Here is a 21,055-nt window from a genome sequence, read left to right on the forward strand (position 1 = left end):
AATTTCATATTTGTCGCTTTTAAGTGGCTGTTCCAACAATTTTATTTTCACTGTGTATATCAGCAATTTGGTTGTCATTTCAATTGCCTGGGCCCACGTCAGCAATTTTGATGTCATTTAAATTGCCTGGGCCCGCATCAGTAATCTTGTCGATTCTGTTGGCTGTGCCTACTTCAGCAATATTGGTTGTCACTTATGTTAATGTGATTTTCATTAAGGTCAAGATTAATCTGTAAGAAAATCCATTAACTATAATTTAGCATTAGGACAATTTATACAAACATAATTAAATAAATAATTATCATTTATTACAATAATTATTACAGTTTCAAATCAAATACAAAACAACATTTTAATTTTTCAATTTTATTTATTGTCACGTTATAGGTATTCATTTTATATAAAATTGATAGCTGTCTCCATGCCAGTTTTAAGTCAAATAATGCTAACCCCTAAAATAATTTTAAAAAATAGTATACAAATATTTACTGGGTTGATGGGCATTATAGCCCAGGGTGATCTGGGGGCTGTACTATGTCCCTAGACCACTACATAGATTGAAGGAATTAGAGGGCATGGCTGGAACAATTGCCTGATTTTAAACACATTAAATGCCTGGAATCTATGTAGTCAGTAAATATTGTAATAATATAACAAAGCTGCACTGTCAGTTGTCCTAAAGCCTACAATGGGTATGAGTAAAAAGTAGAATTTGCTGAAATTTGCGCAGAGGATATAAGGAGCATGCGAGCATAAATGATTTAAGTGATAACCATTAATATTTTTACCTTGCTTGGTTCTGAATGTTTTCCTCCAGGATGTTGTCTAGTTGGCACAGGTGTTATGCTGAAAGTACCAACCAACTAATGCGAGAACCCTTGCAGGAACCGAAGCGTGATTAAGAGATGTTATAACGTTGAACGTCATTAAAGGGGCCCACCACACCAACCATTAATAGGTTAAAGAGTAATAGATAAATAGAAAAAGAGGTAAGAAAAGATAGAGAAGGGGTTTTTTTTTTTTTTTTTTTTAAATACATATATACACATTTGTTACAGCTGATAAATATTGCACAATCAATTTATATTAATTAATATGATGAAATTAATGAATGAATTTTTAATGAAATATATATTTTTTTTTTTTAAGTAGAGGGTACAGTACATGACTTTCATTGCCAAATCTGGTTAGTGGCCAGGTGGTGTTATACAGCACCATGAGGCACCAAGCACGTGTTTTATCACATCGGCAGAACACCTCTATCTAGTTGTCAAAATATCGGCAGGGCACAGTGAGGCAGCATATGTTCTTTTAAACCAGGTAAGCACAGTGATGTATCTAGAAGATGTTAAACCGGCACGGCACAGTGAGGCATAGCACGTTGTGTTACACTGGTAGGTACAGTGGGGCATGCCGCAAGTTGGAATGACAGCGCTGCAGGTAGCTAGCACATGATGTTAAAATGGCAGGGCACAGAGGTATCTAGCACATGATGTTAAAATGTCAGGGCACAAAAGTATCTAGCACATAATGTTAAAATGGCAGGGCACAATGTGGTATTAAGCACATGATGTTAAAATTGCAAGGCACAGAGGTATCTAGCACATGATGTTTAAAATTGCAAGGGACAGAGGTATTTAGTATATGATGTTAAAATGACAGGGCACAGTGAGGTGTCCAGCACATGGTGTTAAAATTGCAAGGCACGATGTTAAAATTGTAAGACACAGAGGTATTTAGTACATGATGTTAAAATGGCATGGCACACTGAGGTATCTAGCATATGATGTTAAAATGGCAGGGCACAGTGAGGTATATGGTACATGATGTTAAAATGGCAGGGCACAGTGAGGTATATAGCACATGATGTTAAAATGGCAGGGCACAGTGAGGTATATAGCACATGATGTTAAAATGGTAGGGCACAGTGAGGTACAGTATATGGTACATGATGTTAAAATGGCAGGGCACAGTGAGGTATATAGCACATGATGTTAAAATGGCAGGCCACAGTGAGGTATATGGTACATGATGTTAAAATGGCAAGGCAGAGTGAGGTATATAGCACATGATGTTAAAATGGCAGGGCACAGTGAGGTACAGTATATGGTACATGATGTTAAAATGGCAGGGCACAGTGAGGTAGGTATATAGCACATGAAGTTAAAATGGCAGGGCACAGCGAGGTATATAATACATGATGTTATAATGGCAGGGCACAGTGAGGTATATAGCACATGATGTTAAAATAGCAGAACACAGTGAGGTATATGGCACATGATGTTAAAATGGCATGGCACAGTGAGGTATATGGTACATGATGTTAAAATGGCAGGGCACAGTGAGGTATATGGTACATGATGTTAAAAAACTGGGCACAGTGAGGTATATAGCACATGATGTTAAAATGGCAGGGCACAGCGAGGTATCTAGCACATGATGTTAAAATAGCAGGGCAAAGTGAGGTATCTAGCACATGATGTTAAAATGGCAGGGCACAGTCAGGTATATGGTACATGATGTTAAAATGGCAGGGCACAGTCAGGTATATAGCACATGATGTTAAAATGGCAGGGCACAGTCAGGTATATAGCACATGATGTTAAAATGGCAGGGCACAGTCAGGTATACAGCACATGATGTTAAAATGGCAGGGCACAGTCAGGTATATAGAACATGATGTTAAAATGGCAGGGCACAGTCAGGTGTATAGTACATGATGTTAAAAAACAGGGCACAGTGAGGTATATAGCACATGATGTTAAAATGGCAGGGCACAGCGAGGTATCTAGCACATGATGTTAAAATAGCAGGGCAAAGTGAGGTATCTAGCACATGATGTTAAAATGGCAGGGCACAGCGAGATCTAGCACATAATATTAAAATGGCAGGGCACAGCGCGGTATCTAGAACATGGTGTTAACATGGCAGGGCACAGCGAGGTATCTAGCACATGGTGTTAACATGGCAGGGCACAGCGAGGTACATAGTACATGGGGTTAACATGGCAGGGCACAGTCAAGTCTACATGGTGTTAACATGGCAGGGCACAGTCAGGTATGTAGCACATGATGTTAAAATGACAGGGCACAGTGAGTCATAGCACAAGTTGGAATGGCAGAGCACAGTGAGGTACCTTTTTTTTTGGCCCCTTTCACACTGCCAAGAAAAGGCCAAAAAATGAAACTACCAGATCTGTTAGTACTAGTAAGGCCAGAGAAAGTCCTTTCACGCTTGAGGAAAATCCAAAGGTTTAATGTATCATATAGGAATTACTAGGAAAAAGCCAGAGCAAGTGCCTTTTAAATAACAGGCTGCAATCTAAATTTTATTTTTAAATCCCAAAGGTGGAACATATGGCAAAATTTGTTTAAATTTATACATATGAAAAGGGGGTTAAACTCTACAAATAGTCTCATTAAATGCCCTGTCTATACAAAAATATGAGGTGAAAGTATAGGGTTCCCATATCAACTGTTGGTCATTTATAGACTTATTGTTCAGAACATGCATGTTTCTAACCCTAAATGTAACATTTTCTCCACATCTGATAGGAAATACTACATTTGACCATTGACCCTTTCTTTGCAGGATTTCCATAACTCCGTGACTACAGTCCGTAGAGAATTGGCTTTGGTCTGAAACCCATCAGATTTACATGTTTCCATTCACTGCAATGAAGAATTTTGTGCAAGTCACCAGAGCCCCCGTTCCTGATCTTTGACCAAACAGGTACGCTTTGCAGTTTCATGTAACTCCATAACATGGTCATAGAAACTTGATTTTGGTGTCAAATTGTAGAAAGAATATGTTTGTATTTACTATAGTGGAGAAGTTTATCAGAAAATGTCCAGGTAACCCCCTTTCTAAACTATGACCCAGTTAGTCTGACATTTTCTTGTAGCCTCATAACTACTGGTCAGAGAAATCTTATATCATCCAGAAGACATTTCTATCAACTTCGTAGATGAGTAATTTAGAACTTCATCAGGTAAGGTAATAAGAAACAAAAGGCATTAAGAAATCGTCGCTCACATCACCAACTAACACAATTAAATTAGATTGTGCTAGTTCGTGAAATCACAAAAGTGCGTTAAAATACGCGCAGTTGTTTTTACAGACTTTTTGTGTGTTAAAGAATACAAAATTGCTTGAAAACCAATACGCGCTCGTTTTGATGTGCTACTGTGATTTCACGAACTAACACAATCTACTTTGATTGTGTTTGTTTGTGATGTGAGCGACGAAATGAGTACACATTATGTTGTGGAAGAAGGATGTCCCACTCTAGCACTAACTTAGAGGGAATGATGGAAACCTAGATGAGATCTAAACTACAGAAGTTAAAAATTAAAATTCAATAATAATCTTAATCTGAAACCTGCTGCCTATGTTGACCATTGATTGATAAATTCACATCGACGACACCAATCTTGAAGGCTTCTGTAACTCTTGCAATGAATGTATGTAGTTGGTGTTGCAGGCTTGAATGTAGTGTAGACATTGGTGATGCCTTTACCAGATATTCAGTGTGCATGATCCATTCAGTAGCAACTTCAATTGGGCTGTTGAGGTAGTGCTTCAGCATGACCATTGAGTTTTCTGACAACATAATTTGTATGCTTTTCACCACTTTCTTGCGTACTTCAGTTCTTTAATCAGGATAGACATTCTTCAAACATGGTGGCATACTACAATTCTGCTCGTTCCTTGAAAAACTGTGGGATGATGTATCTTCCTGCTGTCTTCATCTTCAACTTCAGCAAAGCCTGATTTTGGTGCTATTTATTTCACCTTCTTTCTCAGCTCTTTAGTGCCCTTTACAGTAAGATGTTTTCTTTATTGATGCATCTTCAGCAGCAGTGACTTGGATGACAACTGGTAGGTGTTGAGTTCCGCCCAGTAAAAGTTTCTTACATGGTTAACTGTGGGATGTGGATGGTTTAGGGATGAAGAAAATTTGACTGGTGTCCAACCAATCATTCATTTAATGCTTCCCTATTTTGTTGGTCATCTTGTACCTGATCCATCGGGCGCTGTCGCTGTTGAAGCCATTTGACACTTAATCCCTCACATTGTATGTAGCTCATCATCTGAATTTTTATTATAATTATTGTTTTTGCTCCTTATATGTATACTGTAGTAATTATTGTTGTAAAATTTTTTAATCATGAATGTTTTATTATACTTTAACAAATATTTTATGACTGTTTCTGTAATGTATTGTATTTATCTACTCTGTTTTTGGCATTGGGTAAAATGAAATAAATAAAAATAAATAGGTGAATAAATGATGAGAACTACGGGTTTACTACAGCACTGGCTAGTAGATTGTGTAATTACCCTACTACAATTGGTAGTTTCCACTGTATTTGTAAATACAAGTATTTCATTTCCTCGTTATTTTCCTCTCTATTTTCCCTTAGGACTGTTTCTCCCACCCAGAATTTCCACTCATGCCTTAAATAAAACATTAAGGATTANNNNATAACTTATAATTTAATCATTTTTAGTGGGAAAATATAAAAAACAATAACATTGCAATTCACACTTTAGGCATTATTATTGATATTATTATCATTATCATTATTATTATTATATTATTATTATTATTATTATTATTATTATTATTATTTCTAAGTATTAGATATGTTCCATATCATTATATAATATTTTGTTACGTCATGTATTGAATTATGATATTTTTAAGATTAAATAACTATGAAGAAGAAATACATGGTAAATGTTTGTGCTTTTATGGGCCACCCTCTCAAAATAAATATAAACAAAAAATGTATTGTACAATTAGTGTAATGTTAAAATAAAAAGAAATTATGTATGTCTTTTTTAACTAATTACTTCTATTATTTTCTATATAGTACTATTTAGTTTTTGAACTATGAAAGTAAGTTGTTTCCATTTAGCTTTGCATAACTTATTTCCATGTTATAGTATAATTATATTGCCTTAACAACAAGAAATAAATTAATATAGAGAGGAAATAATATAAACCTAGTTTTGTGTAGTACTACCCTCTCGAATTATAGTTGCAATAATTGCTTTTAAATTTATTGTAGAGCAAAGATTAAATTAAATTATGTAACCCATGATGGTTTTATTTAATTTGGAGGAGGGGGGAATTTGTCCTAGGGAAACAAACCATTGGGAAAAATATCATAGTAGAAAATAGCCACAGGGATGAAGTCCAGGGAAAAATATTTGGGGAGGGGTGAGGTGAGTAGACTAGCCATCTAAACTACTCATCAATGAAGTGTATAGAAATGTTAGTGTGTACTAAATGTTATGGAATAGCTTCTGAATGATATAACATTTGATGAGTAATTAGGTGCTATGAAAATGCAGAGTACATAGATCATTTGTTAGAAAGGAGACTTTAGCTGGTCATGTTCTGATTCGCCTCTCTATTAAAGTGAATAGCAACATATACCTTCCTGACAATTTGAGACTAAAATCAGGTCTGTATGACCAGTTGTTATGGAGTTACATTAAAATTGCAGAGTGACCTGCTGGGTCAAAGATCAGTAAGAGGTCTCAGATGACTTTTGCACAATTCCCCATTACAGTCAATGGAACATGCATCTGAAAGATTTGAGCTCAAAACCAAGTCTCTACGGACAGTAGTCGCAGAGATATGGAAATCCTGCAAAAATAGAGTCAAAGGCCAAATGAGGCACTTCCAGTCATCTGTGGAGCGAAGGTTACATTTGAGCAAATTGAAACATGCATGTTCTGTACATTTTTTTTTTAAGCAACTCTCTATTGTGACTGGCAGTGTAAGGGAACCCTATACAGTATTGTTATAACATACTGTAATTTGCACAATTAAGCTGATTTGCATATAAACAGGGCATCTGACCAAGGTGTGATATCAAGAAATTGTGACATCCTTCATCATAATAATGTGTTGATTTTTTTGGTTATACTTTAAAATTTTGATTGCCTAGTTTAATCACCCTTCAACTATCAATCTCTAGCAAAATGTCAAAGCAAGTATTTTCACTCTTCCTGAAAAGCTACAATATTGAGCCTATCATATCTAGCAACATGTAAATGTTAATTCTTCTTCAGGTAAGGCAAATAATGCACCTATAAAGGTATCAAATCTATAGAAGAAGTTCAGTCAGAGAAAATTATTTTCCCTACAACTAGCTAGAGGCCTCTAGAAAAGGCAATAGAGAATGTCAGTACATTTAAACCCCAAACAATAATAGGCTGCAGAATTAGGTTTTGAAAAATTCGGCAAAAAACTGAAGTGTGTGCCTTTTAAACCTCTAATAAAAGGTCATGAAATGTGCCTTAAAGTGCCAGCAACATGCGGAGAATGGTCCTTTAAAATTTTAGTCAACAGGCTTGAGAATGTGCCTTTAAACCGCTGTTAAAAGCCCAGAAAATGTACTGTACCTTAAAACCTCTAACAAAAGCCTAGAGAATGTACTTTTAAAACCTCAAGCAAAAGGCTGGAGCATATGCCTAATCCCTGGCAAAGGCCAGAGAATATGTCTTTAGACCTCTAGCAAAAGGGCAGAAAATGTGCTTTTAATATCTCCAGCAAGAGGCCAGAAAATGTATTTTTAATATCTCAAGCAAAAGGCAAGAGAATGAATGTGCTTTTAATACCTCCAACAAAATGCCAGAGAATGTGCTTTTAATACCTCCAAAAGGCCAGAGAATTGATTTTTATACCTTTAACAAGGCCAGAGAATGTGCTTTTAATATGTCCAGCAAAAGGCCAGAGAAGCGTGTGTTTAATACCTCCAGCAAAATGCTAGAGAATGTGCTTTTAATACCTCCAAAAGGCCAGAGAATTGGATTTTTATACCTTTAACAAGGCCAGAGAAGCATGTGCGTTTAATACCTCCAGCAAAATGCCAGAGAATGTGCTTTTAATACCTCCAAAAGGCCAGAGAATTGGATTTTTATACCTTTAACAAGGCCAGAGAAGAATGTGCGTTTAATACCTCCAGCAAAATGCCAGAGAATGTGCTTTTAATACCTCCAGCAAAAGGACAGAGAATGTGCTTTTAATATACCTCCAGCAAAAGGCCAAAGAAGTTGCTTTTAATACCCCAACAAAACGTCAGAGTATTTTCCTCTAAAACATACAGGAAAAGGCCAGATATGGCATTTTTATCCTCTAGCAAAAGACCAGGGAATTTTCCTCTAAAACATTTAGAAAAAGGCCAGATAATGTGCCTTTAACCCCTACAGCAAAAGGCCAGAGCATGTGCTTTTAAAACCTCCAACAAAAGGTCAGAGAATTTTCCTCTATTAAAACATCCAGCAAAAGGCCAGATAATTATGCTTTTTAAACTTCCAGCAAAAGGCCAGAGAATTTTCCTCTAAAATATCTAGCAAAAGGCCAGATAATTGTGTTTTTTGAAACATCAGCAAAAAGGTCAGAGAATTTTCCTCAAAACATCCAACAAAGGCTAGAGAATGTACTTTAAAAATCATTTTTAAAAAGCTAGAGAATGTACCTTTAAAACCTCCAGCAAAAAGCTAGAAAATATGTGTTTTTAAAACCTAGGAAAAGCATGTACTGTACCTTACTTTAAAAGCAATTGATTTACATATTTTAGTTTAAAATAATTATATGTTACTATTATAAATAAACATTTCAAGATTTAAATATATTATATATCTGTATATCAACTACCAAAACATAATTATTGTTAGTTATTTAAAATACTCTGCCAGTCGCAAATATAACACAAAATTAAGAATGAATTTAGTGAAAGAGAAAAGAATGTAAAATAGAATAGATTAGAATATATGAATACAAAAGATAGAAGAGGAGGTTTGAATCCTACAAAATGGTGGTGGTGTTGGTGGTATTGGGCCCCTTACATTCACCTTGCAAAGCGTACGGAATTACTCCGTACGCTTATTGTTGCTGGCCTTTTGTGGCCCACGCTTCTTGGTTCCACACAGCTTTTTTCCATGGATTGATTGGTTGAATTTTTCCATGGTGGTTGTTTCGTTTTTGGTGGTCTTATGTCGAGGCTGCTTAGTTTGAGGTGGAAGCTGAGTAACTGTTGGTAGTGTTGTAAGCTTTGTTGCAGCTAAGCTGTGGACGACGTTGCTTGGGCCTAAGCTGTTGACCTTGATTGGTGGTAGGTTCTGGATGCGGATTGGTATATTCACAAAGCCATTTGGTGGGCCAATGTGGCATTGTTGACTTACAGACTTACATGGTGTGGTCTTGGATTTCTGAGCACATTTCTTGTTAGAAACTTTTTTAAGCTTCTTTGCTTTGCAGTTGTTGATGGCAGATAAGATAGAATTTCCAAGTTTCACTTCACGATCGCCTGTATGTACAAAGGTCTTTCCCTTGTTCTGGTCAAAAATTAAAACTCTGTTGTTTGTTTTGATCTCTCCATTCTCTAGGTGTTCAAGTGTCATGACTTGGGATGGTTTTCTGCTTAACTGTTGGAAGCTCTCCATTGACTCGATGTCTCTAGCTATCTCGGTTTTTCGCCTGTTAAGTCGGTAGATTATGCCATGGTTAAGAGCATGGTTGCGCAGGAGAACAGCACGATGGAGGTTGCTGTCTTCTGGGAAGGACCATTCACTGTCAAAGAAGCAGTCAAAGTCCAAGCGATCCATCATACGCTGAAGAGAGTCCTCAGTGATGTCACGGAACTTCTGAACCTTCTCTCTCACCTAGCAGAAATATAGTTTGATGATTTAGATTCCATTGTTTTTAGTGTATAAATATTAAAATTATTTTTTTTTTCTTCCTTGTCAATGCTCTATTATTATTAATACATTTCATAACTTCTTTATATTCATATTATTAATAGTTATCACATATTTTATGTTTCTCTAGTAATTTTAATGGAAAATTGTCAACAATGAAAAAACTTTTTAATGCCAAAGTAAATGTTTCTACCTTTGCTTCAGTAACTGCCTGAATCTGTGGCAAGCATTTTTTGCTAAGAGACAGAAAGTCAACATGCTCCTCCTCACTTTCCTCCTCATACTGAATTTCAGGTGAGTTGTTGATTCGTCCTAGTGAATGAAAATTATAGAGTAAATAACAAAATCAAATAAATAATATGTAGTAAATGTTGACTTGTTTCTTATGTTTCGTTATAATGTTCTATCTTTTTGAAAATTATATATTTGAATTCATTGGTGTGATTATTATGCTGGTTAATTATTATTTAATAGATATTGCAAACGTACCGGTGTTACTGTCAGATGATTTATTCGAGATTGGTGGCAGCAGTCGTTTAGTTGACAGATTCAATTCCAGTTCAGAAACCGATGGAAGGTTCAACTGAGCACGTGGCAACTGTAATGAAATCAAATTTAAGTAAAATTAATATCAGAGTTTTTCTTTTGTATTTCTTAAATTCAAATTTCCAAACACATAGAAGTAATATTATACCACAACGTTAAATTTAAAATTGTGTATCCAGATTCTGATCCTGATATAGTTCTTTATTAACTATGATTTATACAAACCTGATGAACATATTCAATTTGAAGTGGACTTAACAAAAAATGTTTTTATTATCAATATTAAAAAAAAATTATAAATGCCTGAAAATTTTCATGCTGATATTAATGTGATTTGTTTGTTGTTATTGATTACTGAGTAAATTGATAATTGTTGCCTTTTATCTATGGACCTTTCCTGCTCCTTGGATATTGTTGCTAACGGCCAAAAAAATATAGCGTAAACATTATTATGTAAACACATGCATTCATGGGACGTGGAATGCTCCATTCAGATTCGCCAGCATCAACAATCTGTGCTATGATAGCTCCATCCACTTTGTCACCTTTTGAATTTTTCAGTTAGTTATGATACATAGGCTTACAGTATATTTATTGCTACTAATAGATTAATAATTATTATAAATGAGGAGATGTCACATAAATGGAAGTTGTATTACTGTAATACTTGCGTATAAGACAAGGCTTAAAACAGCAAATTACGAGGGGGTCGTCTTGTATGCGCAACATACAAATATTAGATTTTTAAAATTATGTTCATCTTATGTGCGGATCATCCATAACATGCGAATTTACTACTGCAATGAACCTACTAAATGTTATTATGAATGAATGCAATTTTAAATACTGGGAAATAAGATTTTGAATAACATGGTATTATTTTGAATATTAGCCTTACATTTGGCTCCGTGTTTAGCCAGCTAGATGCAGTATCAAAACGATAAAGAGCAGCAAAAAGTATGAATTTCAATGGTATACGCCCGAAATACTTGTCCAAAAACCTTCTTAAACTTGGGGTTCATCTTATATGCGAGTATATATGGTATTTTTTTACTTACCCTTTCAAGTTTGCGTCCATGCGCCTGCCTGGAATTGTTGTCCAGTGAACTGCATCTCCTGACGGGTACAGATGGTTTCAACAGTGCGGATGATGAGGCATCGTTAGTTGGTCGGGTGTCAATTTTGAGTAAGTCTAGTTCAGGTTGGTGGTGTTTTGACTCTCCATCATTGGCTGCGATTGCAGCTGGGGCACTGGATGACGGTTGGCCCTTTTTGGTGGAGGTCTTGTTCATGTATTGTGGAGTAATGATCTATAAGAATGAAGACATCAAATGAGCCAAAATGAAGTTAGTGAAATTGTTTATGTGATATCATTACTTATTTCTCATTATTTTCTGCTTATGTTTTTTGTAGTTTATATATTTAAAAAAAATTTAAATAAATGAATTGAATTGAGATTTATGTAAATGATTTGTATTTTGTGTGTAAATGCATGCAATTTAGCCTACAGGCATCAAGATGCCTTGTATTAATTAAAATTTAATTAAGGTAATTTATAATCATGCTGTACTAAAATAAATCATATATTTATGCAATCATAAATATAACAATTTTTTGCATTCTTATGTATTATTATTTTATTATATACAGTGTTATATCATTAAATAAGTTCTTGATATAATTTAATTAATGTTTTTAAATTGTTCAGTCATTTTTTGCTTAGTAAAACAGTTTATTCCTATGTTTTAAAATATGTTCATGAATAAATATATATACCAGATTACATAATTGTGAGAAAGTGTAGTAAAATTTGTATTTATTTCAAATGTTTGAAGATACTCACCTTTGGTGGTTGAAGTTCATGGTTTGTTGAAGGATCAAGTTGGATGTTCCTGTCCAGTCGAGTGACTTTCTTTCCTTGAGCAAACATCGGCAAAAGATGCTGGCGTTCCTTCAAGGGTGGCAGGAAGCTTGGGTTATACACAATGGGAAAGGTACTCTTCCTATTGATAGGGTATTTTCTGCCCTCGTTCTGTTTAGATGAAATTGACTCAACCACTTTGGCTGGGGGTGGAGTTGGAGGCTTAGTTGGAGGTGGGCTCGGTGATTTGTAAGTGCCAATATCCTTGTCGACTGATGCATCAGCAATTGAGACACCTTTGACAATCGGCGGAAGTACTGGTGATCGGAGTTTGCGTCCCCACCGTTGAGGAGTGTTTCTTCCACTCTTTGGTACCGAAGGTGGTCGTGGTACTTTGCGTGGTGGTACAGGTTGCAGGACTGTCACCTTGTGTCCACTCATTTCAAGTAGATTGTTCCGTGCATCGGTGCGAGGCGTGGATGGGCATGTGATGTCAGGTGATTCAGACTGATCAATCAAAGACTGTTTCAGTTTTGAAATGTCTTCTACTATGTTCTTGTCTACCTGGTTCTCAGACTCTTGCAGATCAAATCTACAAATAATTGATCGTGTGTTTCTCCATTAGACATGACAGTAATTATTTAGAATATTTTTATACACATTTTCTCAAAACATTATTATCAATACTGATTATCAACTACAGTACTTATAAACTATAAATGAATTTGATAAATGAATAAATAAATAAATGTATGAATGAATGTATACATGAATGAATGAAGTAAAGAAGAAAGAAATGAATAAATAAAAAATTTAAAAACTTACTTCTTGATTGCATCTACGGGTACAAGGCATGACTTTGACAATTGTGGTTTGTCAAGTAGCTGGTCGCCTCTGTCATCCCCAGGCCATTGGAAGTTCCGGGCTTGGACAGCGGTTTTAGCAGCTGATGTTTCAAGCCGACTTTTTGCACTCTTTGGTGCTGATTTTAAGTTAAGGCTGTTTTGGCTAGTGGCCATTCTGAGAATCAGATGTTATATCTGTTATTTAAATTACAAGAATAATTCATTTGATATCTATTACTTGTTTGTTTACTCATTTATTGTAGTAATAGTACATTAGTTACATTACTAACACTGGTATTTAGTTACATTACTAACACTGCTATTAGACGTTTCAACCCATTACTTAACAATGGACTGAAAGCATCAAAAGAACTATCATTGTTTACCTAGTTCTCACTTTCAGTTGTTTATTTCATCACATCATTTAGCTTGTTTATTGATACTTTATTACTTAATCACCAACACTTAATTCTGAATCTTATTGGCTACATTACTGACTGTTTCTCATTGGTTAATTTTCTGTAACACTTTTGGAATATATGTTTGTAATGTTGGAATCTTTATTCATTCCTGATGATGATCTAATAAAAGATCGAAATATTGAATCAAAATGACTAGTCTCACTTTATTTGGAGTATGTTTTATACTAAGTAACACTGGTAGTTTAGCCAACTTTCTTAGAACGACATTTGGCCATTTTATGATTATTGTGTTACCGAGGCATATTTGTTTAAATAATGTATAAATATTAATACAGTATAGGCCTAATAACAATAATGAATCAAACAAAAATATAAATTAAAACTATAATGACAATTGTACAGCATTGGTAGGCATAAGCTAATACAAAAAATATATGATAATTAACATACAATAAACTTCATTATGACTATAAAAAGAAATATATAACTTATTATTTTTGTATACTGTTTTATTCTAAAATTTGAATAAAATGTCAAATTGAAACAAAGCCCACACACTGGTGCAAGTTTGCCTGATGACAAAGAGATTACTTGAGCCAAGAACGCAAAGTAGTGGTCACAGTCTTTGTATTTTTAAGGTCGTGTCACGACTAACACCTTCTCATTTAAAAACAAATTAATTTACGAGACGCGACTACACTTACTTCCTTTTCAATTTTTTTTTTAGTCAAGTTGCAACATACATTTCTCATTGAAGCAAACACATTTGCAATTTCATTTTTCCTTTTTAATTAATTTACGAGTCGTGACTACACTTTCTTCTGTTTTTTTCATTTCTTTTTTTACAGTTGAGTCGTGACTAGGCCCTAATATTTCTCAAGAAGGAAGCTAAAGGCGGAGGCGAGGTGGGGAGGGGATGGGAAATGTATTAAATTGAATAGGCCTAGGCCTATGATAAATTGAAAGAAGGATGAATGGATATGTGTATAATACAGTCGTCCTTGATTTGCCATTTAAATTGTGTTTTGAGATTATTGTTACACAGAGCAGTCAAGATCCACACAACAGATGATAGGCCTAGGCCTACTAGGCCTACATGAATGTGAAAAAAATGGTGGTCATGGAATAGGCCCTAGGCCTATGATTATTAATTATTCTGATTATTAACAGCTTAGACGAAAACAATTTCGGCATATGATAAACAGCAAGTACAAGGTGATTTTGGCCTCACTAGGCTAGGCCTACTCAGACCGCATTCGTTATCGTGTGCGGCGCCTAGGCCCTAGGCCCTAGGCCCTAGGCCTAGTTACGTACGTACGTACCGGTCATCAATACATTGGAGAATTTAGATTTTTTTTTTCTACCATTTCAAAGTTTGCATTATTAATCAAATTTAGCAACATGTATCCATAAAAGTTGTTTAAATAAGTTACAGTCATGTTCTGTGTATATCAAATAAAGAAGCTTACTGTTTTATTGTTTCTCTGTAGACAATTTCTCCGCGCTAAATAATTTCAAGAAGTTTGTGTAGTAAAATGAGAAACCAGGGTAACCATCATCGCAAGTTCATGTCCAGTCAAACTTCTGACCAATCAGAAGAGGGCCAGGAACACACGTGGCTGTCTCACCACAGCAACCATATATAATGGGCGGGGCTTAGTGGAAGGTCCGTACGCGCGTATGAGTGCCAATTGTGTGCGCGCGTACGAGTGCCAATTGTGTGCGCGCGTATGAGTGCCAATTGTGTGCGCGCGTATGCGCTGTATTTTCTGCGCATGTCCTAAACTGATCCTCTCTAAAAAATTATCTTGAAGTTCAACTTGAATAAACCTACTACAGTAATATACTAATAGTTTAAATAATTAAAATGTAATAGGCCTATTATTATATTATTTCATATCTATAAAATCTTATCTAGGAATGTCTAATAAAGAAAGTCTAGCGATCAGTGAACAGTATCAACGTGAATTGACCACACATCGTACGTACGTGGGCCAAAGACCGACGTCGTGCATATGTTGTGTATGCTATTAAAAGGAAATTATAAATCTATTTCAGAAGTTTTGTTTTTTTTAAAGTATTATAATTATGTATCAACCATAACAGTTATTAAACAATTCACAGTAGTGTATTACGCATTTCTAACTGAAGAACTTACGTTTTAATTGTTTTCTGTGGGCAATTTCTTGCGTGGTTTCAATTCAACAGGTTTGTTTAGTGAAATGAGAAACCAGGGTAACCAACCATTCGCAAACACGCTACGCATAATTCTGCGCTTTGTTTAGAAACCAAGGAGACAGACTATATTACACACGCGTATGTTACTATGTATACGCGCCCGTTTTGCCGTATTTCCTGCGCATGTCCAACTGACGTACGTACATACGTACAACGTGTTGTTATGAATGTCACGGTGTGCTTACGATCAATAAAATCTAGAAAATATATTTTCGAACCTTTCTCTTTTTGAAGTTTTTATTATTTATGTAAAGTTAGTTTCATATAATCTATAAAAGTTATTGAACAAGTTACAGTAGTGCATTACTTATAAATAAGTAAAATAACTTACTTTTTAATTGTTTTCCACAGACAATTTCTTGTGTGCTGTTTATTTCAACAAGTTTGTTAGTGAATAACAAACCAGAGTAACCAAGCATACCATCATTATGTTGTCATGTGCGCATGCGCATCACAGTGATCGTGCGCGCGTATAATGCCGCATTGCACATGATCAAAACTTACTCAGCGCATTTTCAGATGTGCTTATTACAAAAATAAACTTGCTTTACACCTTTGTTTATTTTACAGTTTTATTTGGATTACTGTGTTAGTGCAGTATTAAATATAAAGCTATGGTTTACTAATAAATATTATAATGATTAATGTAAAGAATTATATTTTTAAGGAAATATTATCGCACTTTGTTGCATCTAAAAGTGTCAGCATGTAGAATTGCACTAGTGTGAAAGCACTCACAGAAATCTTCAGATTGCACTTTTAATTATATATCTTATACTCTGTCTAGATTATTCATTTTTCTTCGACAAAAAACTGTTGTATGCCCATACCGTAAAACCTTGAATAGAAGCCCTATGGGCTTAATCCCGAGAAGAAGCTGCCCCCCCACCCCCCAACTTTAGTATGAAAAATTAATCTAATAAAAAAAAAACCCCCATCTCAAACAGAAGCCCATGGGCTTCTATTCAAGATAGTACATGCTTCTTTTCATATGATTTAATGTAAATGATTTAATGCCAGTTACACTCGATGATACAAACTGATGTTCTCTCTGATTTTGTGATTGGATAAAAATATTCTACTCTAATTTAAACAAAATTATTTTCTTGCTTTTTTAAACAAGATTTCATAGTTGAAAAATGTGTATAGTCCTCTTATTGTTTATAGTAACATTTCCCAAAATTTAAAGTAATCATTTAGAAAAGCCCCCCCACCACCTCTTTACTTTGCTAAAGTGGTCTCAAAAAGAAGCCCATCCAACAGTCCTAACAAAGAAGCCTAGGCTTCTTTTTGAAGTTTCAGATTCAGAAGTTATTTGTCTTTATATTCAACAGTATTGCCATGATGTGGCTATATGGACATGGTGTGATGTCATCATGACCATATTTAGGCATGGCAAATATTTTTTGTCAAAAAAAGTTTGATAGTCTACACAGAGCCTTATGTATTGTCTAAATAATAATAATAATAATAATAATAATAATAATAATAATAATAATAATAACAATAATAATGTAATAAAATATTATATGAAATAAAATAAAATTGTGTCATAAAGCACACTTTCATTAATTTTCTAAAGCCTTGTTTTCATAAAATTGTTACTTTTACAGCACTGCTGAAAGATCATAGCGATAGCATGTAGCGATTTGATGAAAACCAGGTTTAACACATACCACAAGCCCACTGCAGGCACACACCTGAACACACCCCAACACACACACAGTAAACAGAGACTGACAAAATGATATCTCAGGATAACTACAATATCTGATATAAATAATTCCATTGATTTTTTTTTATTGTGACAATAACTGGGCTGGACATTTTTCTTTTATACAACACAATAGTATAAGACCTAGTGTAAGAGTAGTAGTATTAATAGTAGTAGTTGTTGTATTGTACAAAATAAGGATCTTGACAATGAATAGTTGGTTATTATACAGAACATTCACTTATAAAAACAAATTTACCAGCCCTTACACATAAGCAAGCCGGTTTTCAGCAATAATACAACATAAAATACCTAGGCCTACAATTTGTGTATATACCGTAATGTACAATTTATTAATATTAAGAACAATTGTTTTTAATACGTAGTTTTTAAAATGCTGCCATTTTTTGACAGCATTCTCTGTCCGTCCTTTGCTTACTTTTAATATTGTCACACAGCGAATAAAGAAAAAAAGGCAACATTTTAAAGCTTGAATGATTTCTCTCTTACTTTCACAAATATTTACTATGATCAAGGGATAATGGTATGCAGTAAGCTATAACTTTTTTTTAGAAAGAAAGTTAAATACAGCTATAAGTTTCAACTGACTAATATGTCCTTATACGAATGAAAGATTAAGTAACTGGCATTACACACAATAACTTTTAAATCAAACCATTTCATTATGTTCTACATTTGAAACCTCCACAATACAGTTAATTATTGTACTGTGGAGATATGGAGAATGGTGGCTAATTAATTATATTTTGTGTAGTACAATTTTGGGCACAACAAATGCTCCCTGAGTTCAAAAGTTCATTTCCGACCACAGTAACAAAAAAGAAAAAGACATTTTTTCAGTAAAATTGATTGGCAATGAAATAAATAATTTGACCTATTAAAATCAGTACAATAATCATCTGTATTATAATCAAACCACATGTATTGTAATCACGTATATTATTATATATCATTATATGATCAAAATGGCATTAATAATAATAATGCGACATTTATATAGCGCTATTTTGTTAAGATCAGAGCGCTTACAGGAGAAAAACTTGAAATATATAAGCCAAACAAACCTATCAGATTTTGTCAATAAGACTCATCAGGCAATGTATACTTGTTTGATTGTGTATGTTTCTTTCAAACATATCTGATCAAACAAGTTATGCACATATCTATGTATGTTGAAAGTTGAACAGTACTTTTAAACCCCTCTCCAAATGATCAAATTTGACAAAAAACTGTTGCATAACCACAGTTATGATGTGCCTATATAATAGTCATGAAGTCTGAACAATACTTTTTACTATCAGAAAAGGTCTGATCTAACATACTATCTGTTGAGTCTTACCGGAAAAAAAAAAAATCTGATGATTACGATTAATTAATTCAATTTGAAAACTGCACTCGTTACAATAATAATTATAATAACTTTGAAAAGTATCATGTAATAGTACCTTGATATTGGGTGATAATATTAATATTGAATGATAAGATGAGTTTGTCATTTCCTTCGACAAATGCTTAGCAAATCCTGTCCATTTGTTTTTTCTACTGCTGTGCCATTAACAAGCATTATCGCTAGTGGTACTGCCCCCTGAACAAGCATCATTAAAGGGGCACCATCTGGCACATCATGCATAATTAGCTTACTTCAAAATTATCACTATCTAAATTCTAGAATATTCTCTGAACCAGCATATTTGAAATGAGAACCAAAATGAGCAAATGAAGCAGGTTAATCCATTGCACTTATATACAGTACTTACTGTACAGGTACCAATGTACACAGGCTTGTTTAAAGGTGCAACCCAAATTAAATGTTGCGTAAATATGAAATTGAAGTGTATGTACATCATCAATTAAATTGAATCGTGAAATATAATAGCGATTTTTTTTTTTATCATCAGCAACTCATTTTTCTTTACAAAAAACGAAACTGCAATCTTATCATAAATGCTTTGAAAACTTAGATGAAAGCACTACTATATTCAATAGACTGATGGTATAATATTTAATTTCTGTATTGTAAGTTGTTTTGACTTTAATTGAAATATTAATACACTTTTTCTTTAATGGTAGAATCTTGTAATACATTGATACAACACCTAAATAAAACAAAATTTACATGTAATTTAAGATTTGTGGTTTGTCCAGCATACCAACACAGCTGCTGGTTAAAACAGCAAAATGTAGAGTACGCAAATAAACAGTGATCCTGTTAGTCTGTGAGTGTGATACCAGGATAAAATGAGATGTCCATTGTCCCCTGATAAGAACATCCCTAAAAAATAATAAGATAATCCAATACACTGTGCACCATTAAGAATGCCAAAAAACCATGCCTCATTCCATTTCCTCTTTTTAATGTCGGAGATGCAATTAAAGCATTTTTTTGTTTATTCACAAAACAAATATTCAGATTGTCTTTGATGGCATTAAGAAAACATAAATAAAAGAAAAGTAGATGAAGTAGAAAAGGATGCAACCAGACACACAATGACAGCCCATCAGCGCAAGATAGCCACAACAAAAATACATCAATATATAAATATAAAAGATATCTAACGCTAACACAACAATATTCCAGTCAAACCGACAACAAGCATCATCAACTTGACTGCGTTCGTTCAAGCATACCATTTGTGATTGTAATTTAACCAATCACAAACAAGACATTATTGATAAGAGCCACGGACAGAGTGGAGATTTAGCATAATACGCTACACAATTACACACATACCTACAAAATTGGTAAATGTAAGTCAAAGAGGGGAAAGCATCAGGTAGAGAAGGGAGAGAAAGAGGAAGCTAGGTATGACGATTTTAACATCAGTATCAAAATACAAGGATTATTTAGGCAAAAATTTCCAATTCATACAATTGCTACAAAATCAAAATATTACAATAGTTGGCTGACATACCAATTCAATTTGATTTCCATTTATAGGTGGGGCCATTATTATTTAAAGGCCATTACAAAGAAAATACTGGAAGGTAAAATGTTTCTTACATGCTTAGTAAGAAACATGGAATTCACTCACAATATTTTAGGGAGCGAATAAGTTTACTTTTCTTCTGTCCTACCTACCATATACTGGTAGACAGTGGAACACTACAATTTTAATATTTTTTTCCCCACATTAGGCTAGTCACTGAACAGCCACACAATACTACAAATTGATCAACATTACCCACAATTCGATTTGCTTCTGCACCATACATCTATTTATCTGACATCATCACCATCAGCATCACTTTTATCATCATCATCATCATCATCTTTACCATCCCCCTCTCCATATTACTTAATGCTACATTCTTTAAGCACTGTTTTGATTTCCCTACAAACTATTGATTCCTGCTGAAGTGTTAACAGTTGTCACAGTAACAACATCACTTTCTTTTTTTCTCATCCTTGGTACCGCCAGTAAGGCAGGTGAGTTCCTTGAACTTGACAACACTTGGTGTGCTCTCCTCATGGCAAAAACCAAACAGGATAAAGGTCTTCTCGTCAAGTTCATTATGCTCTCTGTGTGCATCATTCATCTTGGTCCAAAATTTTATGCCGTTTCCTGCACGAAAATAAAATTCAGTTTTACATAAATTGCAAAGGGATTCTCAATATCTTCCTCGTCACTTTCATCACCATTCTCTTCCATTAAGAACCAGTGTGGACACCAGCAGGGGAAAGAGAATT

The 21,055-nt window shown here is 34.4% G+C and overlaps 2 protein-coding genes and 1 long non-coding RNA gene across 8 annotated transcripts in view; 1 reads left to right on the forward strand and 2 right to left on the reverse strand.

The window, feature by feature from the left end:
* The first annotated feature begins 2,198 nt into the window (after positions 1 to 2,198).
* LOC117113611 lies at positions 2,199 to 10,319 on the forward strand. The gene is made up of 4 exons (XR_004446234.1): positions 2,199 to 3,732; positions 3,905 to 3,991; positions 9,925 to 10,014; positions 10,195 to 10,319. It is a non-coding gene; the product is annotated as an uncharacterized LOC117113611 (long non-coding RNA).
* LOC117113610 lies at positions 8,863 to 10,251 on the reverse strand. Its single transcript, XM_033257007.1, has 3 exons — positions 10,210 to 10,251; positions 9,914 to 10,032; positions 8,863 to 9,684 (listed from the first exon to the last, which is right to left on the reverse strand). Exon 3 carries the CDS (start codon positions 9,628 to 9,630, stop codon positions 8,893 to 8,895), a length of 738 nt encoding a protein of 245 aa, XP_033112898.1. The 5' UTR covers positions 9,631 to 9,684; positions 9,914 to 10,032; positions 10,210 to 10,251; the 3' UTR covers positions 8,863 to 8,892.
* A 7,082-nt stretch (positions 10,320 to 17,401) lies between the features above and the next one.
* The window catches only part of LOC117113551 (liprin-alpha-1-like), a 57,050-nt gene continuing 53,396 nt past the window's right edge, over positions 17,402 to 21,055 (reverse strand). For all 6 annotated transcript variants that reach the window (XM_033256915.1, XM_033256914.1, XM_033256913.1 and 3 more), the window contains one exon: positions 17,402 to 20,930. The gene's annotated coding sequence lies outside the window, so the exon portion shown is untranslated. The remainder of the gene's footprint in view (positions 20,931 to 21,055) is intronic.

Source organism: Anneissia japonica, unplaced genomic scaffold (assembly GCF_011630105.1).
Source record: "Anneissia japonica isolate Jap-2015-1 unplaced genomic scaffold, ASM1163010v1 scaffold287748_len1686314_cov196, whole genome shotgun sequence".
In the NCBI taxonomy this organism is placed as follows: Eukaryota; Metazoa; Echinodermata; class Crinoidea; order Comatulida; family Comatulidae; genus Anneissia; species Anneissia japonica.

What these genes read in the sequence shown, in the direction of transcription:
- LOC117113610 (XM_033257007.1), bottom strand. Translation starts at nt 9,630, where the DNA reads ATGATGGATCGCTTGGACTTTGACTGCTTCTTTGACAGTGAATGGTCC.